Below are 23611 nucleotides of genomic sequence, written 5' to 3'. Positions count from 1 at the left end.
TCTTTGGGCATTGCGCATCGGAGTAAGCGACTCGTTATTGAGCTGAATTATTGTTATATAGCCCTGGAAATCGGGTTAAATATTCTGGAAAGGTTTTGGAAATGAATTGGTAAAGATGTGTGGGAACCCTGTTGATCTTGGTGAAAAGTGAAACGAAACGGCAACATCTCTTCCCCCCCCCCCCCCTCAACCCCCCCTCCCCCCAGGTCCAGAGGAGGAGCGACAGGGCTACCTCATCCCCCCGCTGCTGAAGTTCTCTCGCAGCCTGTCCATGCCGGACACCTCGGAGGACATCCCCCCTCCCCCGGCCATCTCGCCGCCCTCGCCGCCCGCCTCCTCCTACAACTCAGACTCCGCCCCCACGCCCACGCGGAGCTACGGTGTGGCGGCGCGGAACTCCTCCGCCTCGCCCGGCGGCGTCGGCGGCGCCGTGACGAGCCGCACGGCGGCGGACGCCGGCACGCTACGGCGAGGCTACTACCGCCAGAGCTCGGAGCAGTTCGAGAGCACGCGACTCCGGGGCCGAGGAGCGCCCGTCCCAGAGAACCCTTACTCAGAGGTAAACACACTCTCAATAGTTCTTTTAGATCAGGGGTCTTCAACGTTTTCAGGCCAGAGAGAATAAAAGCAGGGACCCCCACAACCTGTTCATAGATTCCATATAACATATTATTCCGAATTTACCACGACTCTGATTATATTTTTCAATTATCATTTTGGGGTGAAAAAAATAATAATATGTTGAAGACAAAATATTATATATATTATAACTTATTTATAAAGAAAAACGTTTTAATTGTAAACATATTATAGAAAGGCTCATACAGAGATAACATTCTGCTGTAGCCTATTGTATTGCATTAACCAATTCATACTAAAAATCAGCTCCTCATAATGTGTATCAGAATAGAATACAGTCCACACAGCATACTGCTGGGGAATAAAATACACTACATTTCCCATCAAGCTCAGTGGCTCGTTTCGTCATTCAGATGCGACTCTCCATTGTAAACAGGAACCATAGGCTTCTAGGCAGCCAGCATTAGCTTCATTGGGCTTCAATTTACTGTTTGGATTAAACTTCCACGCTAAAGATCTCATGTGCGGCCGTCATCCACGCCGATGTTCGCGAGATCGGTAAGTTCAATGCCAAAGCCATTCGACTTTGCCAAACGGGACGTGACATGAGCGCCGTCCAAATTTCGCTGCGCAATTTGTAGACAGTGTACGGTAATCACCGTAACAGCTCGCGGGGGCTGTGAGGAGAGCAGGGAAAGGTCCTGAAAGATACATAACGGCGAACATCTCTCCGGGGTAAATTCAGGCCAATACGATAGTTTCATTGTTTGACAGCACAATCATTAAGTGCATTTTGATTCATGTCAATTTGTGTTTTCAGATATTTGACCACTTGAACCGTCCATACTTAAACCTGACATTTCACCCTGAAGCTCTTAGCCAAAAATAGCAGATCTACAAGCTCACAACGCCTTGCAGCACAAAGCTTTGTACCCCCACTGCTGAGGTTCTGGGCTGAGCTGTTTTTGGCTAAAGTTCTCAGAATGTGGACACTAGGGTTCAAGTGGTTAATTTCTATCACACACAGATTTGGAGGCCCCCCTGTACCTCTGACCCCTGTTGAAGACCCTGGCCCTAGTTCTTTAACGCTTTGTCAGCCACGGGGAGCCAGTTAATATTAAAACCGGATTAAACCGTACTTCTTCAGCACTTACATTAGCCGGACTGTAATTTTCCGTTCTAGGTCATTAACTCTTATTGTGCCGATCCTGAACTAGTTCGGCTTTATTTGGACCTATTAATGTTGGGGGTGCCGATCCCGAACTAGTCCGGCTTTAAAAAAAAAAAAAAAAAAAACGTCCGATAATCTCTCTTTTCACCCAGTGTCATGTGTATTGTCAGGTGGGGAACAGGACTCTGTATGGTAATGTGATGTATTGTATTGAAGGTGGGGAACAGGTCTCTGTACATCCCGGCCAAACCGGCCCGGAGGAAGGGAATGCTGGTGAAGCAGCCTAACGTCGAGGACAGCCCCGAGAAGAGCTGCCGCCTAGTGGCCGGAGCCGGTACTACAGGTAGGCATGGTACAATACCATTATGATACGATACTATACCATATATAGCACATTATAGAAGACCTGCCGCCTAGTGGCCGGAGCCGGTACTACAGGTAGGCATGGTACAATACCATTATGATACGATACTATACCATATATAGCACATTATAGAAGACCTGCCGCCTAGTGGCCGGAGCCGGTACTACAGGTAGGCATGGTACAATACCATTATGATACGATACTATACCATATAGTACGTTATAGAAGACCTGCCGCCTAGCGGCCGGATCCGGTACTACAGGTAGGCATGGTACCATTATGATACTATACCAGTAAGACACCCTAAAGGGCGAGGTCGCGCCGAAACGGGAGTGTGTTTTCTGCATGTGATTCAGTCCGAGTGTATCAAAGGGTGCGTTCGGAAATGCGCGGGTGTGTGCTCAGTGTAGTGAGTGCCTAAACCCAACCCTAATCCTAACCCTAACCTCAGTAAAACTATGCCTAAAACTAACCCTAACCCTAACCTCAGTAAAATTAACCCTAACCCCTAACCCTAACCACACCCGGTGCGCATTTCCGAACGCACCCTTTGATACACTCGGACTGAATCACCTGCAGAAAACACTCTCCCCGCCGAAATAACAGAGACTGACACAATATGTCCATATATGGGCATTCCCGGATATGGGCCTAATATTGATGACATATTCCATCTCCATACATGTGACCCGTGTCGCGGGTTGGTTGTTTAAGTTGGACAAAATGTGGACAAAATGTGGCTATAATTTCCCAAATATGGCGATGACTGACGTCTGACGTCGTAGACTAATTGAGACTGAGGTGTGACGCACGCACATGATCTGCAGGCTTTCACACTAAAAGCGACCTACGGTCACAACCATATAAGTACATGAGAAGACCTTCCGCCATATTGCCCTAAAGGGCGAGGTCGCGCCATGTCTTGGCCATCTGGCCAGTGATGTATATCGGACCAGTTACCCATATATGGAGACCCCTGGTACCCATATATGGAGATCCATGTACTGTATATGGAGATATGCTGTGAGTCCCCACACATGCTTACTCAGTTATCCGTTTGGCCTATGTGAAAGTCCTATGACGTCTGCATCTTCAGATTCAGATTCAGATTACTTTATTAACCATTGTGTAATACATATAGGAATTTGCTTTGGCATACTACATTTTTGCATTCAAATCATTTTTTCACATATAACAAAAACAAAAAACAGACAAACACCAAACAACACAGACACCGACAGAACGCAACACGTAGTCTGACATCATACAATCCCTTTTATGCCCATATATGGAGACACCTGTCTGTAGAACTAGCCACACAGGTATGGGCATTCCCATATGAAGTCCTGTTAGATATGGGCTTAATATTGATGACATCAGGGATCTCCATATATAGGGATTTTGTTAGTGTGGTTTCCCTGACATCACAGTGATGACAGACGAGTAGTGTATTTTGTGTTGTTTTATTGTCAATCTTGACAAAATCACCGCACACGAGGCGACGCTGCCATTAACAAGCGAGCTTTCGTGTCAAGCATGCATGCACACAGTATGTAAACAAAACACATCCAGTCAGCGCCCACTGCTATGACGCGTGCACACGAACAGACCAGCAGTGTTTCTCAACCAGTAGTCTGCGGACCTGACTAGCGCCGTATGCATGCGAATCTGCGATGCATGCATGCACAACACAGACATGCACTCGTCCCCGAAACAGACACACACACACACCGGTCCTCTCACAATTGGAAAACATTAACGCTTATAACATTTTTGAACAAGCGATTAAAACATTTTTGGGGGGAAAACTTTAGAAAAAAAAGAAAAAAATACTTTTTGAGTCGCGGTGAGCATGAGTTGATTTTTTTCACATCCCTAATAGATACCTTTATTATGTAATAATCGTGACAGCCCTACTATCCATCTAGTCTGGGATCACTTCACTTTTCGGGCTTGTAACCGGTCTGGAGCGGAAACCACAAAACGTCATGTTGTAGTACTCAAAGGACTACAATTTGGCCGGAAACATTTTTAACCCAAAATAATTCCTTTTGCACTCAAGGACATACTTTTAGGGCCCACCTAATAAACTCCTTGATGCAGAGTAGTTTTGCTTTTGAAAAAAATGTTTGGGATATGCATCTTTTATTCCAACTCGTAGCGACTGGCAAGACTACACTAGGCTACTGGAGCATTTTAATAGGGATTGGGGAAACAAACGGAGGGAACCAAATCAAAGCGACGCCGCTTCTTCTAGTGGTTTCCGCGCATTAGGCGGAAACCAAACGGCCTGTTGTGAACGAACACCAGGCTTTCTCTCAGAAAGCCTGGTGGGCGAGGTTACTATCCATCCATCCATCCATGCTCCTCCTCAGGCCCCGCCTCCATGCCAGGGACCCCCACAGAGCGTACGTGCTCCTCCATCCCCATCCCCACCATCATCATCAAGGAGCCGTCCACCAGCAGCAGCGGCAAGAGCAGCCAGGGCAGCAGCATGGAGATCGAACCCACCACGCCCGAGCACGCTGCCACGGGGGCCGGGGGGGCCGGGGGGCCCGGCGGGGGGCTGCGGCCCGAGGACCCCCTCTCCTCGCTGGCCAACCCCTTCGCCGCAGCCATCGCCGGGGCGGTGAGGGACCGAGAGAAGAGACTGGAGGCCACCAGGAAGACATCTGTGTCCTTCCAGTCCATGGACATGGATGATGACATGACAGGTGATTATTATAACTAGCTATAACTATAACTACTGTAAAACTATATCTATAACTATACCAGTCCATAGACATGGATGATGACATGACATGAGATAATTATAACCAATTAACCCATTTATTAAAATTAAAATGATGTAATGCTTTAACTATTGAAAAATAGCAGATATACAAGCTATAATGCATGAGCATTATAGATCTAACTAGAAATACTGTTCCTACGAAACTGTATGGGCACAAAGATCTGCCCAACATGCATTCCAACATGGAACACCATATATGGGCACAAAGATCTGCCCAACATGCACTCCAACATGGAACACCATATATGGGCATAAAGATCTGCCCAACATGCACTCCAACATGGAACACCATATATGGGCATAAAGATCTGCCCAACAGGCACTCCAACATTACCTCTGAGGGGTCCACCCTATGTTCCCCACAGGTTAACCTCCAGTAGTTTTACTGGGGTTAGGGTTAGGTTTAGGGTTAGGGGTAGGTTTAGGTTTAGGTGGTAAGAAAGTGGGGAACATAACATAGAACCTGGGGAACATAGGTACGGTCCCACTCCTGAGACTCCTACATTTTAGGCATGTGCGCGATTATTCACTGTAAAATACTTTAAAACAGCTCTCATGTTGTATATTATTTACCTAAGAATGCTGATATTCGCGACGCTGCTATTGAAACCAATGTTATTTAAATCTCCCGCTTGTCACTTTAGAGCTGAAACATGGGTCACATGACGCAGTTCATATTCTGACCCCTCGGTGGCACCACTCTCTCTCTCAATACACTTAGTCCAGTTCAATATGTCCAAAGATGAAGGTCCGTTCAAATTTTCGGGGGATTTGTAAAACTATAAATTTTTTGTAAACTTCAGAGTATAACAAATCAGAAAATCCATGATTCCATTTGCAAAATCCCTAGGGGGATTTTTGACAGCTGCTGAAAGTTTGGGTCCCATCCACTTACTATAGACTATACTATAAAGGAAAACAATACCCCCAAAAAATATGCTTGAAGTAGCATCTGAGGGGTCTAAATAGGGGTTTTTCATGATTCTGAATCCATTCGGCTAAAAACGGACCCAACAAAACTGATGAGTCATCACTTTTCACAGTCTTGTGGGGGCCTTTTTTAACCCAAGGAATGTTTTTCATGCAAAACAAATGCTTGCAATGGATTCAGAATCATTAAAAAAAACCTAGTTTGACCCCTCACATGCTACTTAAAGCAGATTTTTGGGGGTATTTTTTAAGTAAGTGGATGGGACCCAAACTTTCAGCAGCTGTCAAAAATTCCCTTAGGATTTTGCAAATGGAATCATGGATTTTCTGATTTGTTATACTCTGAGGTTTCCAAAAATATACAGTTTTCATAATCCCCCGAAAATTTAAACGAAATTACACAAGCGACTTGACTAACTCTGGTCTTGCCTTTCAGCGAGCGCACAACTAGCCCAATTAACCGTTGCCCCTCCCCCCCAAACGACAGGTCCCGCCCCCATGCCCCGCCTCCGCCAGTCCAAGTCCATCGACGAGGGCATGTTCAGCGACGAGCGCTTCCGCCGGATGATGGCCCCTCCCCCCCTGCTGGGGGCGCCGGTGGGCGGGGGGAGCGGCAACATGACGGACTTCAACAGCCCTGAGCCCCAGGTGGTGCGTGAGCCGCTGCACAGCCGCACGGGGCACTACCCCAACCTGGACAGCCCCGTCAGCCTGCCCTCACCCGCCTCCTCACCCAAGGCTCACTACAGTGCCAACGGTACCTAGTAGACCCTCCAGACTAAAACCATTGATTATGTTGGCAAAAATCATTGATTATGATGTAGGCAAAAATCTTTGATTATGATGTAGGCAAAAATCTTTGATTATGATGTAGGCAAAAATCTGTGGTTATGATGTAGGCAAAAATCTTTGGTTATGATGTAGGAAAAAATCTTTGATTATGATGTAGGCAAAAATCTTTGATTATGATGTAGGCAAAAATCTGTGGTTATGATGTAGGCAAAAATCTTTGGTTATGATGTAGGCAAAAATCTGTGGTTATGATGTAGGCAAAAATCTTTGGTTACTATGTAGGCAAAAATCTTTGATTATGTGGGCAAAAATCATATATTTTGCAATGAAATATGCAGGGTTTTGTGTGATTTTATGCAGTGAAATTGTGGAAAGTTGCAGAATATGCAAAAAGTTGTGAAATATGTGGAAAGTTGGGAATTACGTGAAAGAAATGTATGGGAAATATGTGGTGGTTTATGTGATTTCATGCGGTGAAATATGCGGGTAGTTCCAAAATATGCGGGCAAAAATATGCGATTATGTGGCATTTTTGAAAATAATGTGAGCCCCGCATAATCTGCTGCTTTTATTTATGGGGTGGGAAATTATGGGGTGGGTCTAACTAGGGAACACCCCCACCAGGGATGGGACGATATGATGTCAACAAAAGAAATGTTCGATTTACGATATTATTGCAATATCTGAAACATGCATTATCCTGGGGTGGAACATTTGCCCAAAAAACTTGCCGATCTACAAGCTCACAACGTGTCGCAACGTGAGCTTGTGAATCAGCACATTTTTATTAAGTAAAACAAAGTAAAAAAAATAGATAATTTCCATAATAAGGGAAACCTTATTATACGAATCTGCGAACTAAATCGTTACCAAGAAATGTTTTCACCAATGTGTTTCTAAAGGTGTGTAATAATATGTACTAAAAGGTTGGAATTCAACTCCTGGGGGAAACTTCATAAAAAAACTGATGAAAGTTTTTGTCCCATTAACTTTACTATAACAGGAAAAAAAAACACAGCAAATAAATATGCTCTAAGTAGCATAAATGGTAAATGGTAAATGGTGCATTTATATAGCGCTTTTAATCCAAAGCGCTTTACATAGATTGTGCATTACATTCACCCATTCACTCACACATTCATACACCGGTGGCGGAGGAAGCCATGCAAGGCACCAACCTACTCACCGGAGGCAATTAGGGGTTCAGAGTCTTGCCCAAGGACCCTTCGACATTAACTCAGGGGGAGCCCGGATTCGAACTGGGAACCCTTCGGGATTTATACCCTTCTTGCTCTAATACCAGTTTCTCTACCCCTGAGCTATGCCGCCCCTAGCATGTGAGGGGTCAAACTAGGGTTTTTCATGATGCTGAATCCATTGCAAGCTTCTTCTTTTTTTGCATGAAAAACATTCCTTGGGTTAACCCATTTAGTGCTCCAGACATTAACGGGTTAAATGTCCAGCGTGCCTCTCGCAGGCTCCATACGCTGCCATTCTCTTATTTTGAAGGCCAGAAGGCCATTGCGTAAACACTTCCGGTTTGACGTCATGACGTCATTCAACGGAAGCGATCGTCACCCCATGCTGTTGCTAAAATGGCCGATCGTTGCCTTTGTTATTACGTTATTGTAGCGAGAATCTAATGCCATCCTTGGCTTTAAAAGTGTTGTTTGGAGAAAATGGACATTAAAGATGAGATCCACCGTCGGCCTCCATGTTAAGGGATTACTATTTTGTGCACGTGGATCCGTGATGATGATGAATCGGCGAGTCCAATCGTGCCAGGACTTTCCAACGGACCGTAGGGTAAGGGTGCCGGCGTTACTCTATATACAGTATTTTACGCGAGTATACTCGGGATCAGCACTCTAAATACTTGAGTATTTTTCACGAGTATACTCGGGATCAGCGTTAAATGAGTTAAAAATGGCCCCACAAAATGATGGTTTAGTGATGACTCATCACCCAAAACCACTCCAATATTGTTCAAATCAGCCAATCAGTTTTTGACATATTATCCATTATTATGGGGGATTTTGCTAAATAAATCGAATTATGCAAATTATGCAAATTGCTCAACATATGCAAGTTAGCATCCGGCAGTTTCCAAATGCTGGGAACCCATACTCAACATTTCTAACATAAAACCTTGGTGTACTCAATATGCCAGGGTTCAGATTCTGGCTAGTGGACTATAAACCTCATGACAAACTCCTAGTTTGACCGCTCACATGTACATATTATTACACACCTTTAGAAGCACATTGGTGAAGACATTTCTTGGTAACGATTTACTTCGTAGATTGGTCAAATATCTTATAAAAATCCCCTTATTACCAGACACAGATTTGCGTTCAGATCTAAATGGCTGTTGAACTGTATGGTTCCACCACCCCGTAGGTACCTACCTCCACCCTGTGACCGGCAAGCCCCTGGACCCCAACTCCCCGCTCGCCCTGGCCCTGGCGGCCCGCGACCGGGCCATGAAGGAGCAGCAGAGCCAGAGCCACCCCGGGAACCAGAGCAACACCTCAGCATCTCAGCCCCTTCCCCCTAAAGGTAACAGAGCAACACCCCAACCTCCTCCCAGCCGCTTCCCCCTAAAGGTAACAGAGCAACACCCCAACCTCCCAGCCCCTTCCCCCTAAAGGTAACAGAGCAACACCCCAACCTCCTCCCAGTCGCTTCCCCCTAAAGGTAACAGAGCAACACCCCAACCTCCCAGCCCCTTCCCCCTAAAGGTAACAGAGCAACACCCCAACCTCCCAGCCCCTTCCCCCTTAAGGTAACAGAGCAACACCCCAACCTCCTCCCAGCCGCTTCCCCCTAAAGGTAACAGAGCAACACCCCAACCTCCTCCCAGCCGCTTCCCCCTAAAGGTAACCTCGCCTACCTGGGGGAAAGCCTGGTGTTCGTTCACAACAGGCCGCTTGGTTTCCGCCTAAAGCGCGGAAACCACTAGAAGAAGCGGCGTCGCTTTGATTTGGTTCCCTCCGTTTTTTTCCCCCAATCCCTATTAAAATGCTGGAGTAGACTAGTGTAGTCTTGCCAGTCACTAACAGTTGGAATAAAAGATGCATATACCAAACGGATTTTTCAAAAGCAAAACTACTCCGCATCAAGGAGTTTATTAGGTAGGCCCTAAAAGTATGTCCTTGAGCGCAGGGGAATATTTCTGGTTAAAACTGAATCCGGTTTGATCTTTCCGGCAAATTGTAGTCCTTTGAGGACTACAACATGCCGTGTTGTGGTTTCCGCTCCAGACCGGTTACAACCCTGAAAAGTGAAGTGATCCCAGACTAACCTAAAGGTAACCTCAACAACCTCCATCCTCCCAACCTCTTCCTCCTAAAGGTTAGGAGAGTTGGGGATTTTTAATCTCTTAGTTTAGTTTTATATAAAGTTAGTTAGTTTTAATTGAATTCGTTTTAGAGTGTCTAGTTTTTATTCGTTTTTTTTTAAATGCTTATAGTTTTAATTAGTTTGTATTAGTTTTAGAGTTATGTTTTGTTATGCACTGAGACAGTAATGAGAGCTTCAGGGTTTATATTCCAGCCGGTTCTTCAATACAAAGACATCCGGATGTTCTCATTGGCTCGTTATTTGTCAGGTGCAGTATTGTGTAATAAAAACCTACATTTATTTATACATTTGTATAAGAGAGAAATCAATAAAATCATATCATCCCCAAAATGATTTAATTATTTAGTTCAGTTTTTCTTTTTTTGTATGTCTTTCGTTAGTTTTTGTTAAGAACCCAGAAACAAATGGTGTAAAAAATAAATACATAAATAAAAAAGCATAACTCTGCTTAACTTGTGTTTGACAGTCAGTGTGTTTTCTTAACCATAACGATCTTGTTCCCCGCACGAAGCCGAGTCCCAGTCCCTCCCGGCGGTCCAGACATCGGGCGGCGGCAGCGGCGGTCTCAAACCCGACCTCAACCAGCCGCTCTTCATCGACACCAAGCTGCGCTCGGGGATGGAGGCGGGCTTCCCCCCGGCCGCCACCAGGGGGGGCCGCGCCGGCGGCCTGCGCCGCCAGATGACCGAGCAGAAGTACGAGTCTGACGGAGCGCGGGACGACCGGCAGCACCAGCGCCACCACCAGGCCAGTTGTTGATTTACATCCACTGAATTGCTGTATGACGGAAAAAATGATTGTTGGCTAGTTTTTCACTGACGAAAACTAAAAGACTAAATATAGTGTCAACAAATAAAAAGGAGACTAAAATGTCAGGGAGGGACTAGTGGAGAAGAGATCCAGTAGAACTAAAAGACAAGTCATTTTATGCTTGGTTTCAATGGTTTGTACTCGGGTGTTGCGCTCTGAAAATAGCAGATCTAAACGTGAGCTTGTCGATCAGCTATTTTCAGCATGCAACCAAGTTGTAAAATCATCCATTACAACGCCATCAAGGCACCTCCAAAATACATTTGGTCGACAAAATCAACTGTCGACTAAAACCTCTATTTAGTTGACTAAAACTAAAACTTTTCAGAAGACCAAAAATATCAATTCAATTCAATTCAAAGGAGCTTTATTGGCATGAGAAAACATATGTTTACATTGCCAAAGCAAGCATCACACATACAATAAAAACAACATATAGGGGAACATATAGGCTATACAGTTGGAGGGGGTACAGCATTGTGTAAACAGAGCTATGTCGCATTGTGACATTTTATATATACAGGGTACAAATAGCAGCATTATTTTCCTCAAAATGCATTTACAGGTATCAGCTCTGTTTCATACTGTATGTGCAGTAGGTCTAGATGTCAATCCATGGTTTGTAGTCCTTAGGGTGGTTGTGTTTCTAGCCTTCTTTTGTGGCAACAGTTCACAAATCTTGCTGCTGTGTTCGCGCATTGTTGTATTTCTCCCTGTAGGTATGGGAGTTTTTGAGCGGTCTGTATGTAGCCTGATGTGTATGTAGCCTGCAATACCTTTTCTGACCACACATGTTAAGGGAGGGGCACTGTTGTTCAGGCCAGGCACACTCACATTGACACACAAATGCACGCACGCACGCACGCACGCACGCGCGCGCGCGCACACACACACACACACACACACACACGCGCAGCCTCCACCGCTCAGTTCACACGAGTGTGATTTTTCATCATTGGTCGAGTTTTCAAATTCACTTCGGGTGTGTGTAATCTGTGGGACTATATCACTAAATATCACTAAAAACTAGAAGCAGTGCTCTTCCGAGCACAGGTCTCCACCAGGCCGTGCGTCCTGGTGGTGCTACTGTATAATAGGCCAATGTAAAAAGGGTGGCATATGTTCTTCACCTTAGATCTTTCATGGCAATCGGACGCTGCATGCATGATTTGAAGCATTGTGTTCCAAAAATGTGTTTTGCTAAAGTCTACCTAATGGTGGAGCTATAACAGGCCAATGTGAAAAAGGTAGCATTTGTTCCTTGACCTAGTGGGAATATGTGTGGCAAATTTCACGGTAATCGCAAGCTGCGTTGATGACTTGAGGCATTTTGTTCAAAAGCGGAGCAATCCTGCAAACTTTGGAAGCTAATTAGCCAATCAGGATGGAATATGAAATATCAGACTGATCGGACTTGATCACATGACTATAGAGATACTGTGTACCGATTTGCGTGATTTTTGCATAAAATCTCAAGGAGTAATATCCAAAAATGTGTTTTACATATGTCGGCCCAAAGGTGGCGCTATAAAAGGCTGATGTGAAAAATGCAGGGCAAAGGTTTATCCTTAGCCTCTAGGGAGTGCGCTTACAAAGTTTGAAACTGATCGGTGGAGTTATAGGTAAAACCACGAATCGGCCTGTTATAGCGCCACCATGAGGCTGATTTAAAAAAAAATAAGTGGCATTTCTTCCTCGGCCTAGTGGGAACGTGTGTGCGCGATTTCATGATAATTACACTTTGTGTTTGTGATTTGAGGCATTTTGTTCAAAACGGCTCAATCCTACAAACTTTGGAAGCCAATCTTAGCCAATCAGGATGGAATATGCAAAATCGGACAGATCTGTGTCGATCACATGACTGTCGAGATACTGCCTACCGATTTGTAGGATTTCTGGACACAATCTGTAAGAGTAGTGCACAGAAATGTGTTTTGCGAACATCGGCCACTAGGTGGCGCTAGAAAAGGCTCATTTGAAAAATTTAGGGCAGAGGTTCTAGATTGGCATCCAGGGAATGTGTGTGCTCACTTTGGCAGCGACCGTGCCAACGGCGACTGAGATTAGGTGCTCACAAACTGCGAGGACGCACGGACGGACGGACGGACGGACGCACGCACGGACGGACGGACGGACGGACGGACGGACGGACGGACGGAGGGGAAAACATACTCTCCCCCATGCCTTTGGCTGGTGGAGACAACTAAACTGGATTTGTTTCAAAAGACTACGACTAAATCAAACTAAATGTAAAATGTCCTTGTCCAAATCAACTCTCCACAGCAGACGGTGGAGGAGAGGAAGAGCGCCCCCGACGGGCTGCTCATGGTACACACCAGCAGGGACGACGCCATCAGCAACAGCCCCTCGGAGCTGCGGGACCCCAACCAACCTGGCAACCTCCTCCCCTCCGCCCTGAGGGACCCCCACCAACCTGGCAACGCCCCCTCCGCCCTCAGGGACCCCCACCAACCTGGCAACGCCCCCGCCCAGCCTCGGAGACGGAGCATGACTGGTAGGATGTTCTCCTTCTTGTGTCATGCTGCAGTGAATCCTGGGTTATTGTTTCATTTAATCCTCCGGTAAATAGTTCTAGCCCAGTTTACTTCTTAATGTTCTGGATAAACATTTAGCCAATCAGGAAGCAGGATTCTCGGTGACGTCAAGGTTATTCACGTTATTCCTGGCCCTCTCTATGGAGGCTGCCATTTTCTTTTACAGAGGGCAAAACATCGTTTCACTTCCTCCCAAGTAAGGAAGTGACAGGGAATTGTCTGTTGCCAGATTTTGCCAACAGACGAGCGTTTCAGGCAAAAATCGTGCACTTTATGAAAGAAGCATGACATTTGGCACACAGTTAGAACATGACATATGGAACATTTTTGGCTATAGGGGCATCACAGATTTGTCTTGGGAAACTTGTGGGAGCCAATCAAAGTTGGGCTCTCATAGACTTTACTATACAGTACAATAATACAAAAAATAAATATGCTTTAAGTAGCATGTGAGGGGTCAAACTAGGGGTTTTTCGGGATTCTGAATCCAATGCAAGCATTTGTTTTGCACGAAAAACATTCCTTTCCGAGAAACGGCCGCCACAAAACTTTGAAAAGTGATGACTCATCACTAAACCATAGTTTAATGGGGTTCTTTTTTAGCCCAAGGAATGTTTTTCCTGCAAAACAAATGTTTGCATTGGATTCAGAATCCCGAAAAACACCTAGTTTGACCCCTCACATGCTACTTAAAGCATATTTATTTTTTGTATCATTTTTGTACAAGTTTCCCAAGACAAATCTGCGATGCCCCTATAGCCAAAATATGGCATGTTCTAACTGTGTGCCAAATTTCATGCTTCTTTCATAAAGTGCACGATTCCATCAAAATACTGCCCGAAACGCCTGGACTACAAAGAAATAAGCCCAACAGAAGCAACTAGGCTATACTACTTTGCATTTACAATTGAAAATAGCAGATCAGCAAGCTCACAATGTGTCACATTGCAACATATTGTGAGCTTGTATATTTGCTATTTAAAAACTATTGAGGGAAAAAAATATTTTGAATATTTTTGAAACATTTTAACAACATAAATCTGTGTGGAGGTCCCTGCCACCACATGTTTTCAGATGGGGGTCTGCGACTGCGGACAAATATGTTAATCTGGAGTCTTGATATGGAAAGATTTGGGAACCACTGGTTTAAATGTTTTATTTTTTTCAAAATGGCTGCCAACTGGGGAAACTCGGGCTGTGGCAGCCTGGGACTACTGTAATAACTCGGGAAACTCAGGCCTTGGCAATCAATGAGTTAAACAAATTTGGCCGGGGTGTCTTTTTTAAAATGACTGGGAAAATATTTGACAGCTAGGGTAATTTTCAGTCTCATTCACTTACACTATAAAGGAAAATATGACTCCCAAAAAATCTGGTTTAAGTGGGATGTGAGGGGTCAAACTAGGGGTTTTTAAGTATTCTGAATCCATTGCAAGCATTTGTTTTGCATGAAAAACATTCCTTGGGCTAAAAACGGACCCCAAAAGACTGTGAAAATTGATGACTCATCACTAAACCATCGTATTGTTGGGTCATTTCTTGCCCAAGGAATGTTTTTCATGCCAAACAAATGCTTGCAATGGATTCAGAATAATTTCAACCCCCTAGTTTGACCCCTCACATCCCACTTAAAGCAGATCTTTTGGGAGTCATATTTTCCTTTATAGTGTAAGTCAGGGCTCTTCAACAGGGGGTCCGCGACCCCTAGGGGGTCCGCGGAGGTACTGCAGGGGGTCCGCGAAATTATTGCAAAAAAAAAAAAAAAAAAAAAGAAGATTTCAAAAAATGTTTTTTTTTGTTTTTGTTTTTTTCATTTTTCACATTTATGTTAAACAAATAAATCATGATTCTATCCATTTTGAATAGCTTGAATACATGATTACTATGCAATTGACAGATTGTTGATATTATTGACATTGGTTCTCAGTTAATAAGTAGTATGTTTAGAAATGGTAGTGGTACGGCCCACCCTGCTCGCTGTAACTTGTACATGTTTAAAATAAAAAATATGTCGTAGCCCCGACCCCCCCACCCTACGAGGTGGTAGGGGGTCCCTGCTCCATCTACCCATCAGTTTGGGGGTCCCCGGCCTGAAAACGTTGAAGACCCCTGGTGTAAGTGAATGAGACTGAAAATTACCCTAGCTGTCAAACATTTTCCCAGCCATTTTAAAAAAGACACCCCGGCCAAATGTGTTTAATAACCCTCCTAGATGACAAATCCATTGAGAAACGGACCTTTGCTCTCCACGGTCACGGAACTGCAATTTTTTACTCAACTACTAATTGCTTATTATAAGCAGACATGGCATAAGTAGTCAATGGGAGAGTGGTGCTAGCTTGAGGATTGGTCAAGCTTCACATGACAATAAATAGGAAACCACACTAGCAAATTCTAATTTCATCTTTCTAGTTAGTGTGGTCCGGAACAAACATAGCGTAAACATAGCCAATCAAGAAGCAGCAACATTATTCTGTAAACAGCCAATTACTCACCATTAGAGTAAGTCTGATTCTGATTGGTGTAGTTAGTAGTTGAGTTCTATGGGGGAGTGGTGACGTTCTGGCTATCCAGGCAATACATATGCAACCACACTTTTCTAGTTTATTACAGTACTTGCGCCAGCATAACGCTGTACAAGTACTGCATTTGGCTGCGTAGGTTGTTATGTACCTGTAGGTAGTTATGTAGGTAGGTAGGTAGGTACCTAGCTGTGTGTGTTTAAGCCCGTAGCCCAATCAGCCCAATTCTGGCAATGTCATCATTAACAGCCAATGAAGGACCAGCATTCCTGGTGATGCCAGTGGTGATGCCAGTGGTGATGCCAGTGGTGGAGCACCTCATGGCACACTCTGCTGGCACTCAACTAGGCCATACATGGCCTAGTTGAGCACAAGGCGAAAGTGGCACCTCGACAGAGTGCCGTTCTAGTTATAATCAATGAAATCAATGAAACGGGACAGAGCCGTAAACGCCACATATCTCTCTAGGTCGTCCTCAGAAGAGCCATCCATCGTCGCTTCCAGTCATCCCGGTTCTCCATACATCTGGCCAGCTCGTTGGTACTTTGTGCTCCTACGTCTTTCTTGAGTACATCCACGTATGTTATTGTGGGACGTCCTCGTGACCGGTGCCCATGTGTTGGTTCCCACAGCACCAGTTTACTGGCAGAGATATTTATGCTCTTTATATTAGGCTCAACAATTACATTTATTTAATCCAAGAGTTGTCTGACTGAATTGTGTTTGTGTATTACGTGTTATTATGATGTTGTTTCTTGATGGCTGCATGGCGCAAAAGTAATTTTGCAATAACAAAATAAAGCATCTATCTATGTGTCTGTCTGTCTGTCTATCTAGGGGTGGGCGGGGAGTCCCTGGACGAGCCAATCAAGCTGCCCTTCCGTATCCCCCCTCCCCCACTGGCCTCGGTGGACATCGACGAGGGGGACGAGCTGTTCGTCTTCTCCGAGCCCCTCCCCCCACCGCTGGAGTTCGCCAACAGGTCAGTTTGATGATAAAAAGGTCAACAGGTCAGATTTAATACATCAATCCATCAACATCAATACATCAAATGCATAGAAATGTCAATCTAGGCATTGGAGGTATGGAGGAGCCGTACCTTTGACCGCTTTGAAGGCCAGCATCAGGGTTTTGTATTCAGTGGGGGCCGCAACCGGGAGCCAGTGGAGGGAGCAGAGAATGGGGGAGACGTGTGAGAATTCAGTCGTGCTGCGGAATTTTGGATCAGTTGGAGAGGTTTAAGTGCACATGCCGGGAGGCCAGTGAGGAGAGAGTTACAATAGTCAAGTTTTGATAATTATGACAGATGTCTGAATGAGGAGCTGGGCTGCCCCCTGGGTGAGGAAGGGTCTGATTCTACAGATGTTATAGAGTGTGAACCTACAGGACCAGGTGACTGATGCAATGTGTGCCTTGAATGATAGCTGGCTGTCCAGGACCACACCAAGGTTTCTAGCAGTTGGAACCGAAGTCCCCAATGTGTTAGCCTCGGAAACCCAGGCTTTTATTTTGGCGATAGGAAGAAAAATAAAAGTCTGGGCTAACCTGCTGCAATTTCTGGCATAGGAAGTGGGAGGCGGGCCATGGGACAGATCGTGAACCAATAGGATCCACCGGCTGTTTCCCGCCCCCTCTAGACCAAAATCAGCCTGTGTTAGGGAAGGCTACCAATGTGTTATCTAGTGAGAACTTAACACATCGGATGCCCACGTGGTGTCTACAAGTCAATTTATTTGATGTCGCTGGAGGCCCACGACGCGTTTGACGCGTTGTACAGTAAACTATACTGTACTGTAGCTACTGCACTTGGCTACCGCGGTGATGAAACAAACTCCATTTCCCAACATGCAGCGCGCAATTACGTCACCCGGACGTGCTGTCTGTCTCGTTGACTTCCTGTTTAGCGGCTGCACAAAAATGCTGTTTTCTCCGGATTCTCTTCCTTTTTTCATTTTTTTCTCAAAACGGCAGCCTCTTCTACATGCCGTAACACAAACACTGAGGCTTAGAAATGATAAAAAACGGTCCTGACTGAAAGAAAAGATTTTCGCGAAATAAACAGGACATACATGGTTTACATTTACTCGGATTACTTTTTTCGCCAGTACTCTCGCCGGTAGGTAAAATGACGCGTTGCCATGGGCACCAGCAAATTAAGACCTCAAAACCACGTGGGCGTCCGATGTGTTAAATGGGGCAAGACTCAGCTGGGAAGAAGAGCAGCTCCATCTTGTCCCATTTCTATAGCTAATGCTCCTGTCATACAGTCTGGGAGACAGAAGTCTGATCATGACTACATGATAAAGCGGATGTGACGCACCCGCTCCCTTGGTGCAGTAGCAATAACAAGTCCTACTGGAAGCGTTATGTCTTCTTATTGATATTTTTGGGGGCGTTATTTGGTCTTTCTCTGGTGTTGTTGGTGTTACTTCCATGATGTTTTCTTAAATTATACATGCCTAACTAGAATATGCCACTCGAATGACTTTATCTGTGCTAGTGTGTTTCTGTTATGTTTCCAATGGGACTACAGTTCATTATAATGACGCCGTCTGTGCTAGTGTGTTTCTGTTATGTTTCCAATGGGACTACAGTTCATTATAATGACACCGTATGTGCTAGTGTGCTTCTGTTATGTTTCCAATGGGACTACAGTTCATTATAGTGACTGTCTGTGCTAGTGTGCTTCTGTTATGTTTTCAATGGGACTACAGTTCATTAGAATGACACTGTCTGTGCTAGTGTGCTTCTGTTATGTTTCCAATGGGACTACAGTTCATTAGAATGACGCTGTCTGTGCTAGTGTGCTTCTGTTATGTTTTCAATGGGACTACAGTTCATTATAGTGACTGTCTGTGCTAGTGTGCTTCTGTTATGTTTCCAATGGGACTACAGTTCATTAGAATGACACTGTCTGTGCTAGTGTGCTTCTGTTATGTTTCCAATGGGACTACAGTTCATTAGAATGACTCTGTCTGTGCTAGTGTGCTTCTGTTATGTTTCCAATGGGACTACACTTCATTATAATGACGCTGTCTGTGCTAGTGTGTTTCTGTTATGTTTCCAATGGGACTACAGTTCATTAGAATGACTCTGTCTGTGCTAGTGTGCTTCTGTTATGTTCCCAATGGGACTACAGTTCATTTGAATGACGCTGTCTGTGCTAGTGTGCTTCTGTTATGTTTCCAATGGGACTACAGTTCATTATAGTGTGCTTCTATTATGTTTCCAATGGGACTACAGTTCATTATAATGACTCTGTCTGTGCTAGTGTGTTTCTGTTATGTTTCCAATGGGACTACAGTTCAGTGCAGCAGTGACTATTTCCGATACTCTGCTTTCAGGAGCTATAGTTCCAGATTTGATTTAGCATTCGGAGATTGTGGAATAGTTCTTCTTTCTTGTGTGTTTTGTTTTTGTCTTTAGCTGTTCTCCTGTTCCCTCTGCATATCACTTTGTAACCCAGTTTTGAAAGGTACTGCAGTATATAAATAGTGTTGTCATTATTATATCGTCACTGTCGGGCAGAAACCTCGTATCTCCAAGTTTCAAATGTGTACGTTTTCATAATTTAAGGCCGTCGCACAAAGGTAGTGAAAACAGCCGATCTACAAGCACACAACGCCTCGCGGTGCGAGGCGTTGTGTGCTTGTAGATCGGCTGTTTTCACTAGTTAAAATCATTTTTAAAATGATAAATGCAAAACGAACGGTTTGGGACATACAGGGTTTTTACCCGACGACGACGACATATATGCCTTATTGCTATTTTTCATTATTGTTCCCAGCGTGGACATCCCAGACGAGCAGGCCAACGCCATCGCCCAGATGTTGCTGCAGCAGCAGAGGATGGGCGGAGGGGTGGGGGTGGGGGTGGGCGGTGCCACCCTGCCCACCTTGCCACCCTCCTACCAGGCTCACGCCCCGCCCCCTGTGGGCGAGCAGCACAAGAGAGGAGGAGGAGGAGGAGTGGGCAACTGCCTCCCACCCGGTAGGCCTGTCATACATATTACCACTGTTGGGAAAGATCACTTAAAACATGAACTAGAAATTCTATAAAAAAATTCAAGTTCAAAACTTCTAAAATTAACTACAGTCAGGGGTTAAAGTTCTCAGTCCTGGCTCGGCTGGCTGGGGACTGATTTCAGTCTTGAGGATTCCATAGGGGCTGTTTCTGAGATCAGTGCAGATCGGCAAAAAATAAAATAAAATAAAGAATATAAAAAAGAATAAAGGGGAGGTGTAGCGATGGTCGTGGCGTGAATGACAAAGTAGTGAATGACAAAACGCCAGTCAAGTGATCTCCAAACTAAAAAGCGGTTATGATTTCAAGATATGGGTATTTGAAATGGCCAAACTAGCATAGAATACAACAGATCTTCAGAAGATACTTGTATAAAATGAAGCATGGATTGGCACACACACATTCAGTGAAGGCAGTTCAGAACTTCAGAGAAACTCCCTAAATATGTGTGTGCGCTGCGCGCGCCATGTTTCAAAGATCACATATTTGGACATTGTCTGAAAATACATTTCAGTCTTGGGATTTGTTTTGGCTTGAACCGCTGAGACTACTTCATTTCAGAGTTCATAATTCCACATTTTGAACTAAAGTTCATGGTTCCCCAAAACGAACTAACTTAGTTATTTTCAGTTCTTTTTTTTTAACCATAATGTTTTATACTTTTGGCTATTCAGATGTATTTATTTTTGTAGACGTTGCTGCAAGCTATTATTTGTAAAGATTATTGACACAGGCAGCCCATATAAAACCACACACAGCAATTATTTCATCCAACTTAACATTGAGGTGCCCACAATGTTTAGGTGCCCACAATGTTTAGGTGCCCACTCTTCCTGCAGCCTTATTGTGAAGGCAGAAGTTTCAAACCGCCGCACATCCTGCATGTTCCTGCGTTGGTTAAAATAGCTGATCTACAAGCTCACAGCGTTTCGTGGATGCGATGCGTTGTGAGCAGCGTGGCACTGAGTGCCGCGCTGTGAGCTTGTATATCGGATCAAGTCAAACACGACACAGATAATCGCAATAATTTGTACGACAACTAACCACCGACCGTAAATGTTTGGTTTTTTGACGTGTTTCCAGGCTACGCTCCGGCCTCGGCCGACCCCATGGCCATGGACTCGGGCATCGAGGAGGTGGACACCAACAGCCGCAGCAGCGGGGACCCCCGCGGGGACCCCCAGCACAACATGGACGCCACCAGCACCGTCTCCAGCATCTCCACCCTGTCCTCGGAGGGCGGCTTCTGTGACAGCGCCCTGGAGAGCCTCTACAACACCACCACCAGCACCTCGGACGGAGGGGGTCCCCCCTACCTGGTGGAGCGCCCCCCCGTGCCCCCGCCCAAGCCGCCCAAAGCCAAGCCCGTCATCAACCGCACGGCGCTGTACCGCGACGCGCTCATCGAGGAGCCGCCGGATCCCTCGTCCTACGGCGCGCCCGCGCCCCCGCAGGCCAGTGGTTGTAAAAGCACCCCCAAAAAAATCTTTATGGGTCCCTTTCTTTTATGGGGTTTTCTTATATTTTTGTTTTTCTTTTGTTATTGTTTGGAGACATTTTCAAAATCTGCTAAAAGAAAAGCATTTTTTTTACTACTCCACTGACATCTCAGGAGGAAAATTATTGTACTTTTTACTTTTTACTGAAAACTAATAATCTTGTAGATTACATTAACTACTTCAACCCTGTATAGGCTACATTTCGGCCATTTGAAAATAGCCGATCTACAAGCTCCCAATGCATTGCATCGGGAGCTTGTTGATCTGCTATTTTCAAAGGATTTTTTTATGAATTTTATACATTTGAAAACTCATGAAGATTCTGCATGAAGAGAACTTCCTACTATTTGTACATTTTGATAGCAATACTTTTCTACTTTTACTCAAGTCAATTTAGAATTCCTGGCCTGACTATTTCTACATTGCAGTATTGATACTTTAACTTGAGTAAAACATTTAAATACTTTTTTTCTCACGGCTGCTCCCCCCAGGTCCCTCCCCCACCTCCCCCCTCCTCCTCGGACCCCCCGCGGACCCCCGGGGGTCCCCGCACGCCGTCCAAGCTGTGGGGGGAACAGCCGGGAAGCCCCCCCTCCTCCACGCCGGACCCCAAGAGCTCGGTGATCACGGAGCTCAGCTCCATCCTCCAGCAGATCAACCACCGCCAGGACCGCTCGCACAAGGGGACGGGGGACGGACTCAACTCCCCCACCGGCACCAGGGGGGCCTTTGGAACCAGGTAAATGCCAGCCAATCAACAGGGGCCTACGGGGGGGGGGGGGGGGTTCATACAGTCTATGGCAGTGGTCCTCAACCTGTTCAGGCCGTGACCCCCAAAATATTCATATTTTAACTGTGGACCCCCCACCCTGACGAGCACTAAGAGTTGAGGCATTACATTTTGTATAACACGGTTCTATTGTGAAAATAGCAGATCTACATGCATGTAGATCTGCTATTTTCACAATTTCTGCCTCTAATGTTTGACAATTTGACCAATGTTTAATTTGTCATTTTAGAGGTATTAAAAAGTCCTTAAATTGTCACTTTAGAAATGTTTAGAAACCCGCTATACACTTAAACTTTATGTTGGTTTGTTTACAGTTGAGTGAGAAAACACCCCCTGGGGGTCCCGACCCACAGGTTGAGAACCACTGGTCTATGGAACTAACGTGCATAATTTAGAGTTTTTATATTGTTTTTATACTGTCCTCATCATTGTTAGAGCAGTGTTTCTCAACCTTTTTTCTGCATGGGCACAACTTTTCATGTCCCAAGAATCCATGGTCACACCAACATAATACGGGGGTGTAAATATCGTCACTGTCGGGAAGAAACCTTGCATCTCCCAAGTTTCAAATGCAAGTTTTTTTTTTACAAAGTTTCTTGGCAAAGTAAAGCCCTGCTTCATCATACAAGGCTGTCTGCACAACAGTAGTGAAAACAGCAGATCTACAAGCACACGGCTGTTTAGATCGGCCGTTTAAATCATTTTTAAAATGATAAATACAATACTGGCTTTCAAGCAGTTTCAAGGGGCACACTTGACCCTTCTCAGGGGCACACTTGACCCTTCTCAGGGGCACACTTGACCCTTCTCAGGGGCACACCAAAGGTCCCCATGCAGGCACAGTGGTTGAGAAACACAGGATTAGAGCATATACCTTCCATGTGGAAGGTCAGGGGCTCAACCTGCCTGGGGTTGGGTTAGGGTTAGCGTTCAGCATTGGCAGGGCCGGATCTACAATATGGGCACTTTGGGCACGTGCCCAGGGGCCCTTGGCATCAGGGGTCCCTCCAGAAAAAAAAGGGAAAAAAATCGAGGAAAAAAAAAAGAAAAAAAAAAAAAGAAAGAAACCCCCAGCCATTTAGTTATCTAATCCAAATGAAATTAATTAAATTATGCCCCCAAGACCCCCAATTTGGTGGTCACAAATGGTATTTTGTAATTTTTTGGGGGAAGGATATGGCTTGTTTTGACCATATATTATTACTATAATTGTACATTGTTATTTAGTTTGATTGTCAGTGGCCACACTGCCACTGTTTCTTACCTCAGACTGTTATTGTCTTAAGTGTGTTCACTGGCTGCTGATATCGTTAAGCTACTTTTTAAAATATTGAAAACGGTTAGTCTGGAGCCCTGTAGCGCGTACGCAGAGGGGGGGGGGGCTTGGAGCTTCAGTGCCCAGGGGCCCTCAGAGGTGGT

At 45.1% G+C, this 23611-nt stretch overlaps 1 protein-coding gene across 1 annotated transcript in view; it reads left to right on the top strand.

Moving 5' to 3' along the window:
- Nucleotides 1-23611, top strand: part of shank2a (SH3 and multiple ankyrin repeat domains 2a) — a gene marked incomplete at its 5' end in the record, with an annotated part of 314465 nt that overhangs the window by 273377 nt on the left and 17477 nt on the right. The window contains 11 exon segments of the mRNA XM_080730420.1: nucleotides 207-559; nucleotides 1967-2071; nucleotides 4474-4828; nucleotides 6326-6595; nucleotides 9031-9189; nucleotides 10505-10725; nucleotides 13087-13318; nucleotides 16718-16862; nucleotides 19668-19870; nucleotides 20987-21357; nucleotides 21966-22141. Coding sequence (XP_080586546.1) covers nucleotides 207-559; nucleotides 1967-2071; nucleotides 4474-4828; nucleotides 6326-6595; nucleotides 9031-9189; nucleotides 10505-10725; nucleotides 13087-13318; nucleotides 16718-16862; nucleotides 19668-19870; nucleotides 20987-21357; nucleotides 21966-22141 — 2590 coding nt within the window.

The sequence above is a fragment of the Nannobrachium achirus genome (genome assembly GCF_963921795.1).
Source record: "Nannobrachium achirus genome assembly, chromosome: 7".
Lineage (NCBI taxonomy): Eukaryota > Metazoa > Chordata > Actinopteri > Myctophiformes > Myctophidae > Nannobrachium > Nannobrachium achirus.
The sequence above is the reverse complement of the archived record's forward strand: the minus strand, read 5'-3'. Positions and strand labels throughout refer to the sequence as shown.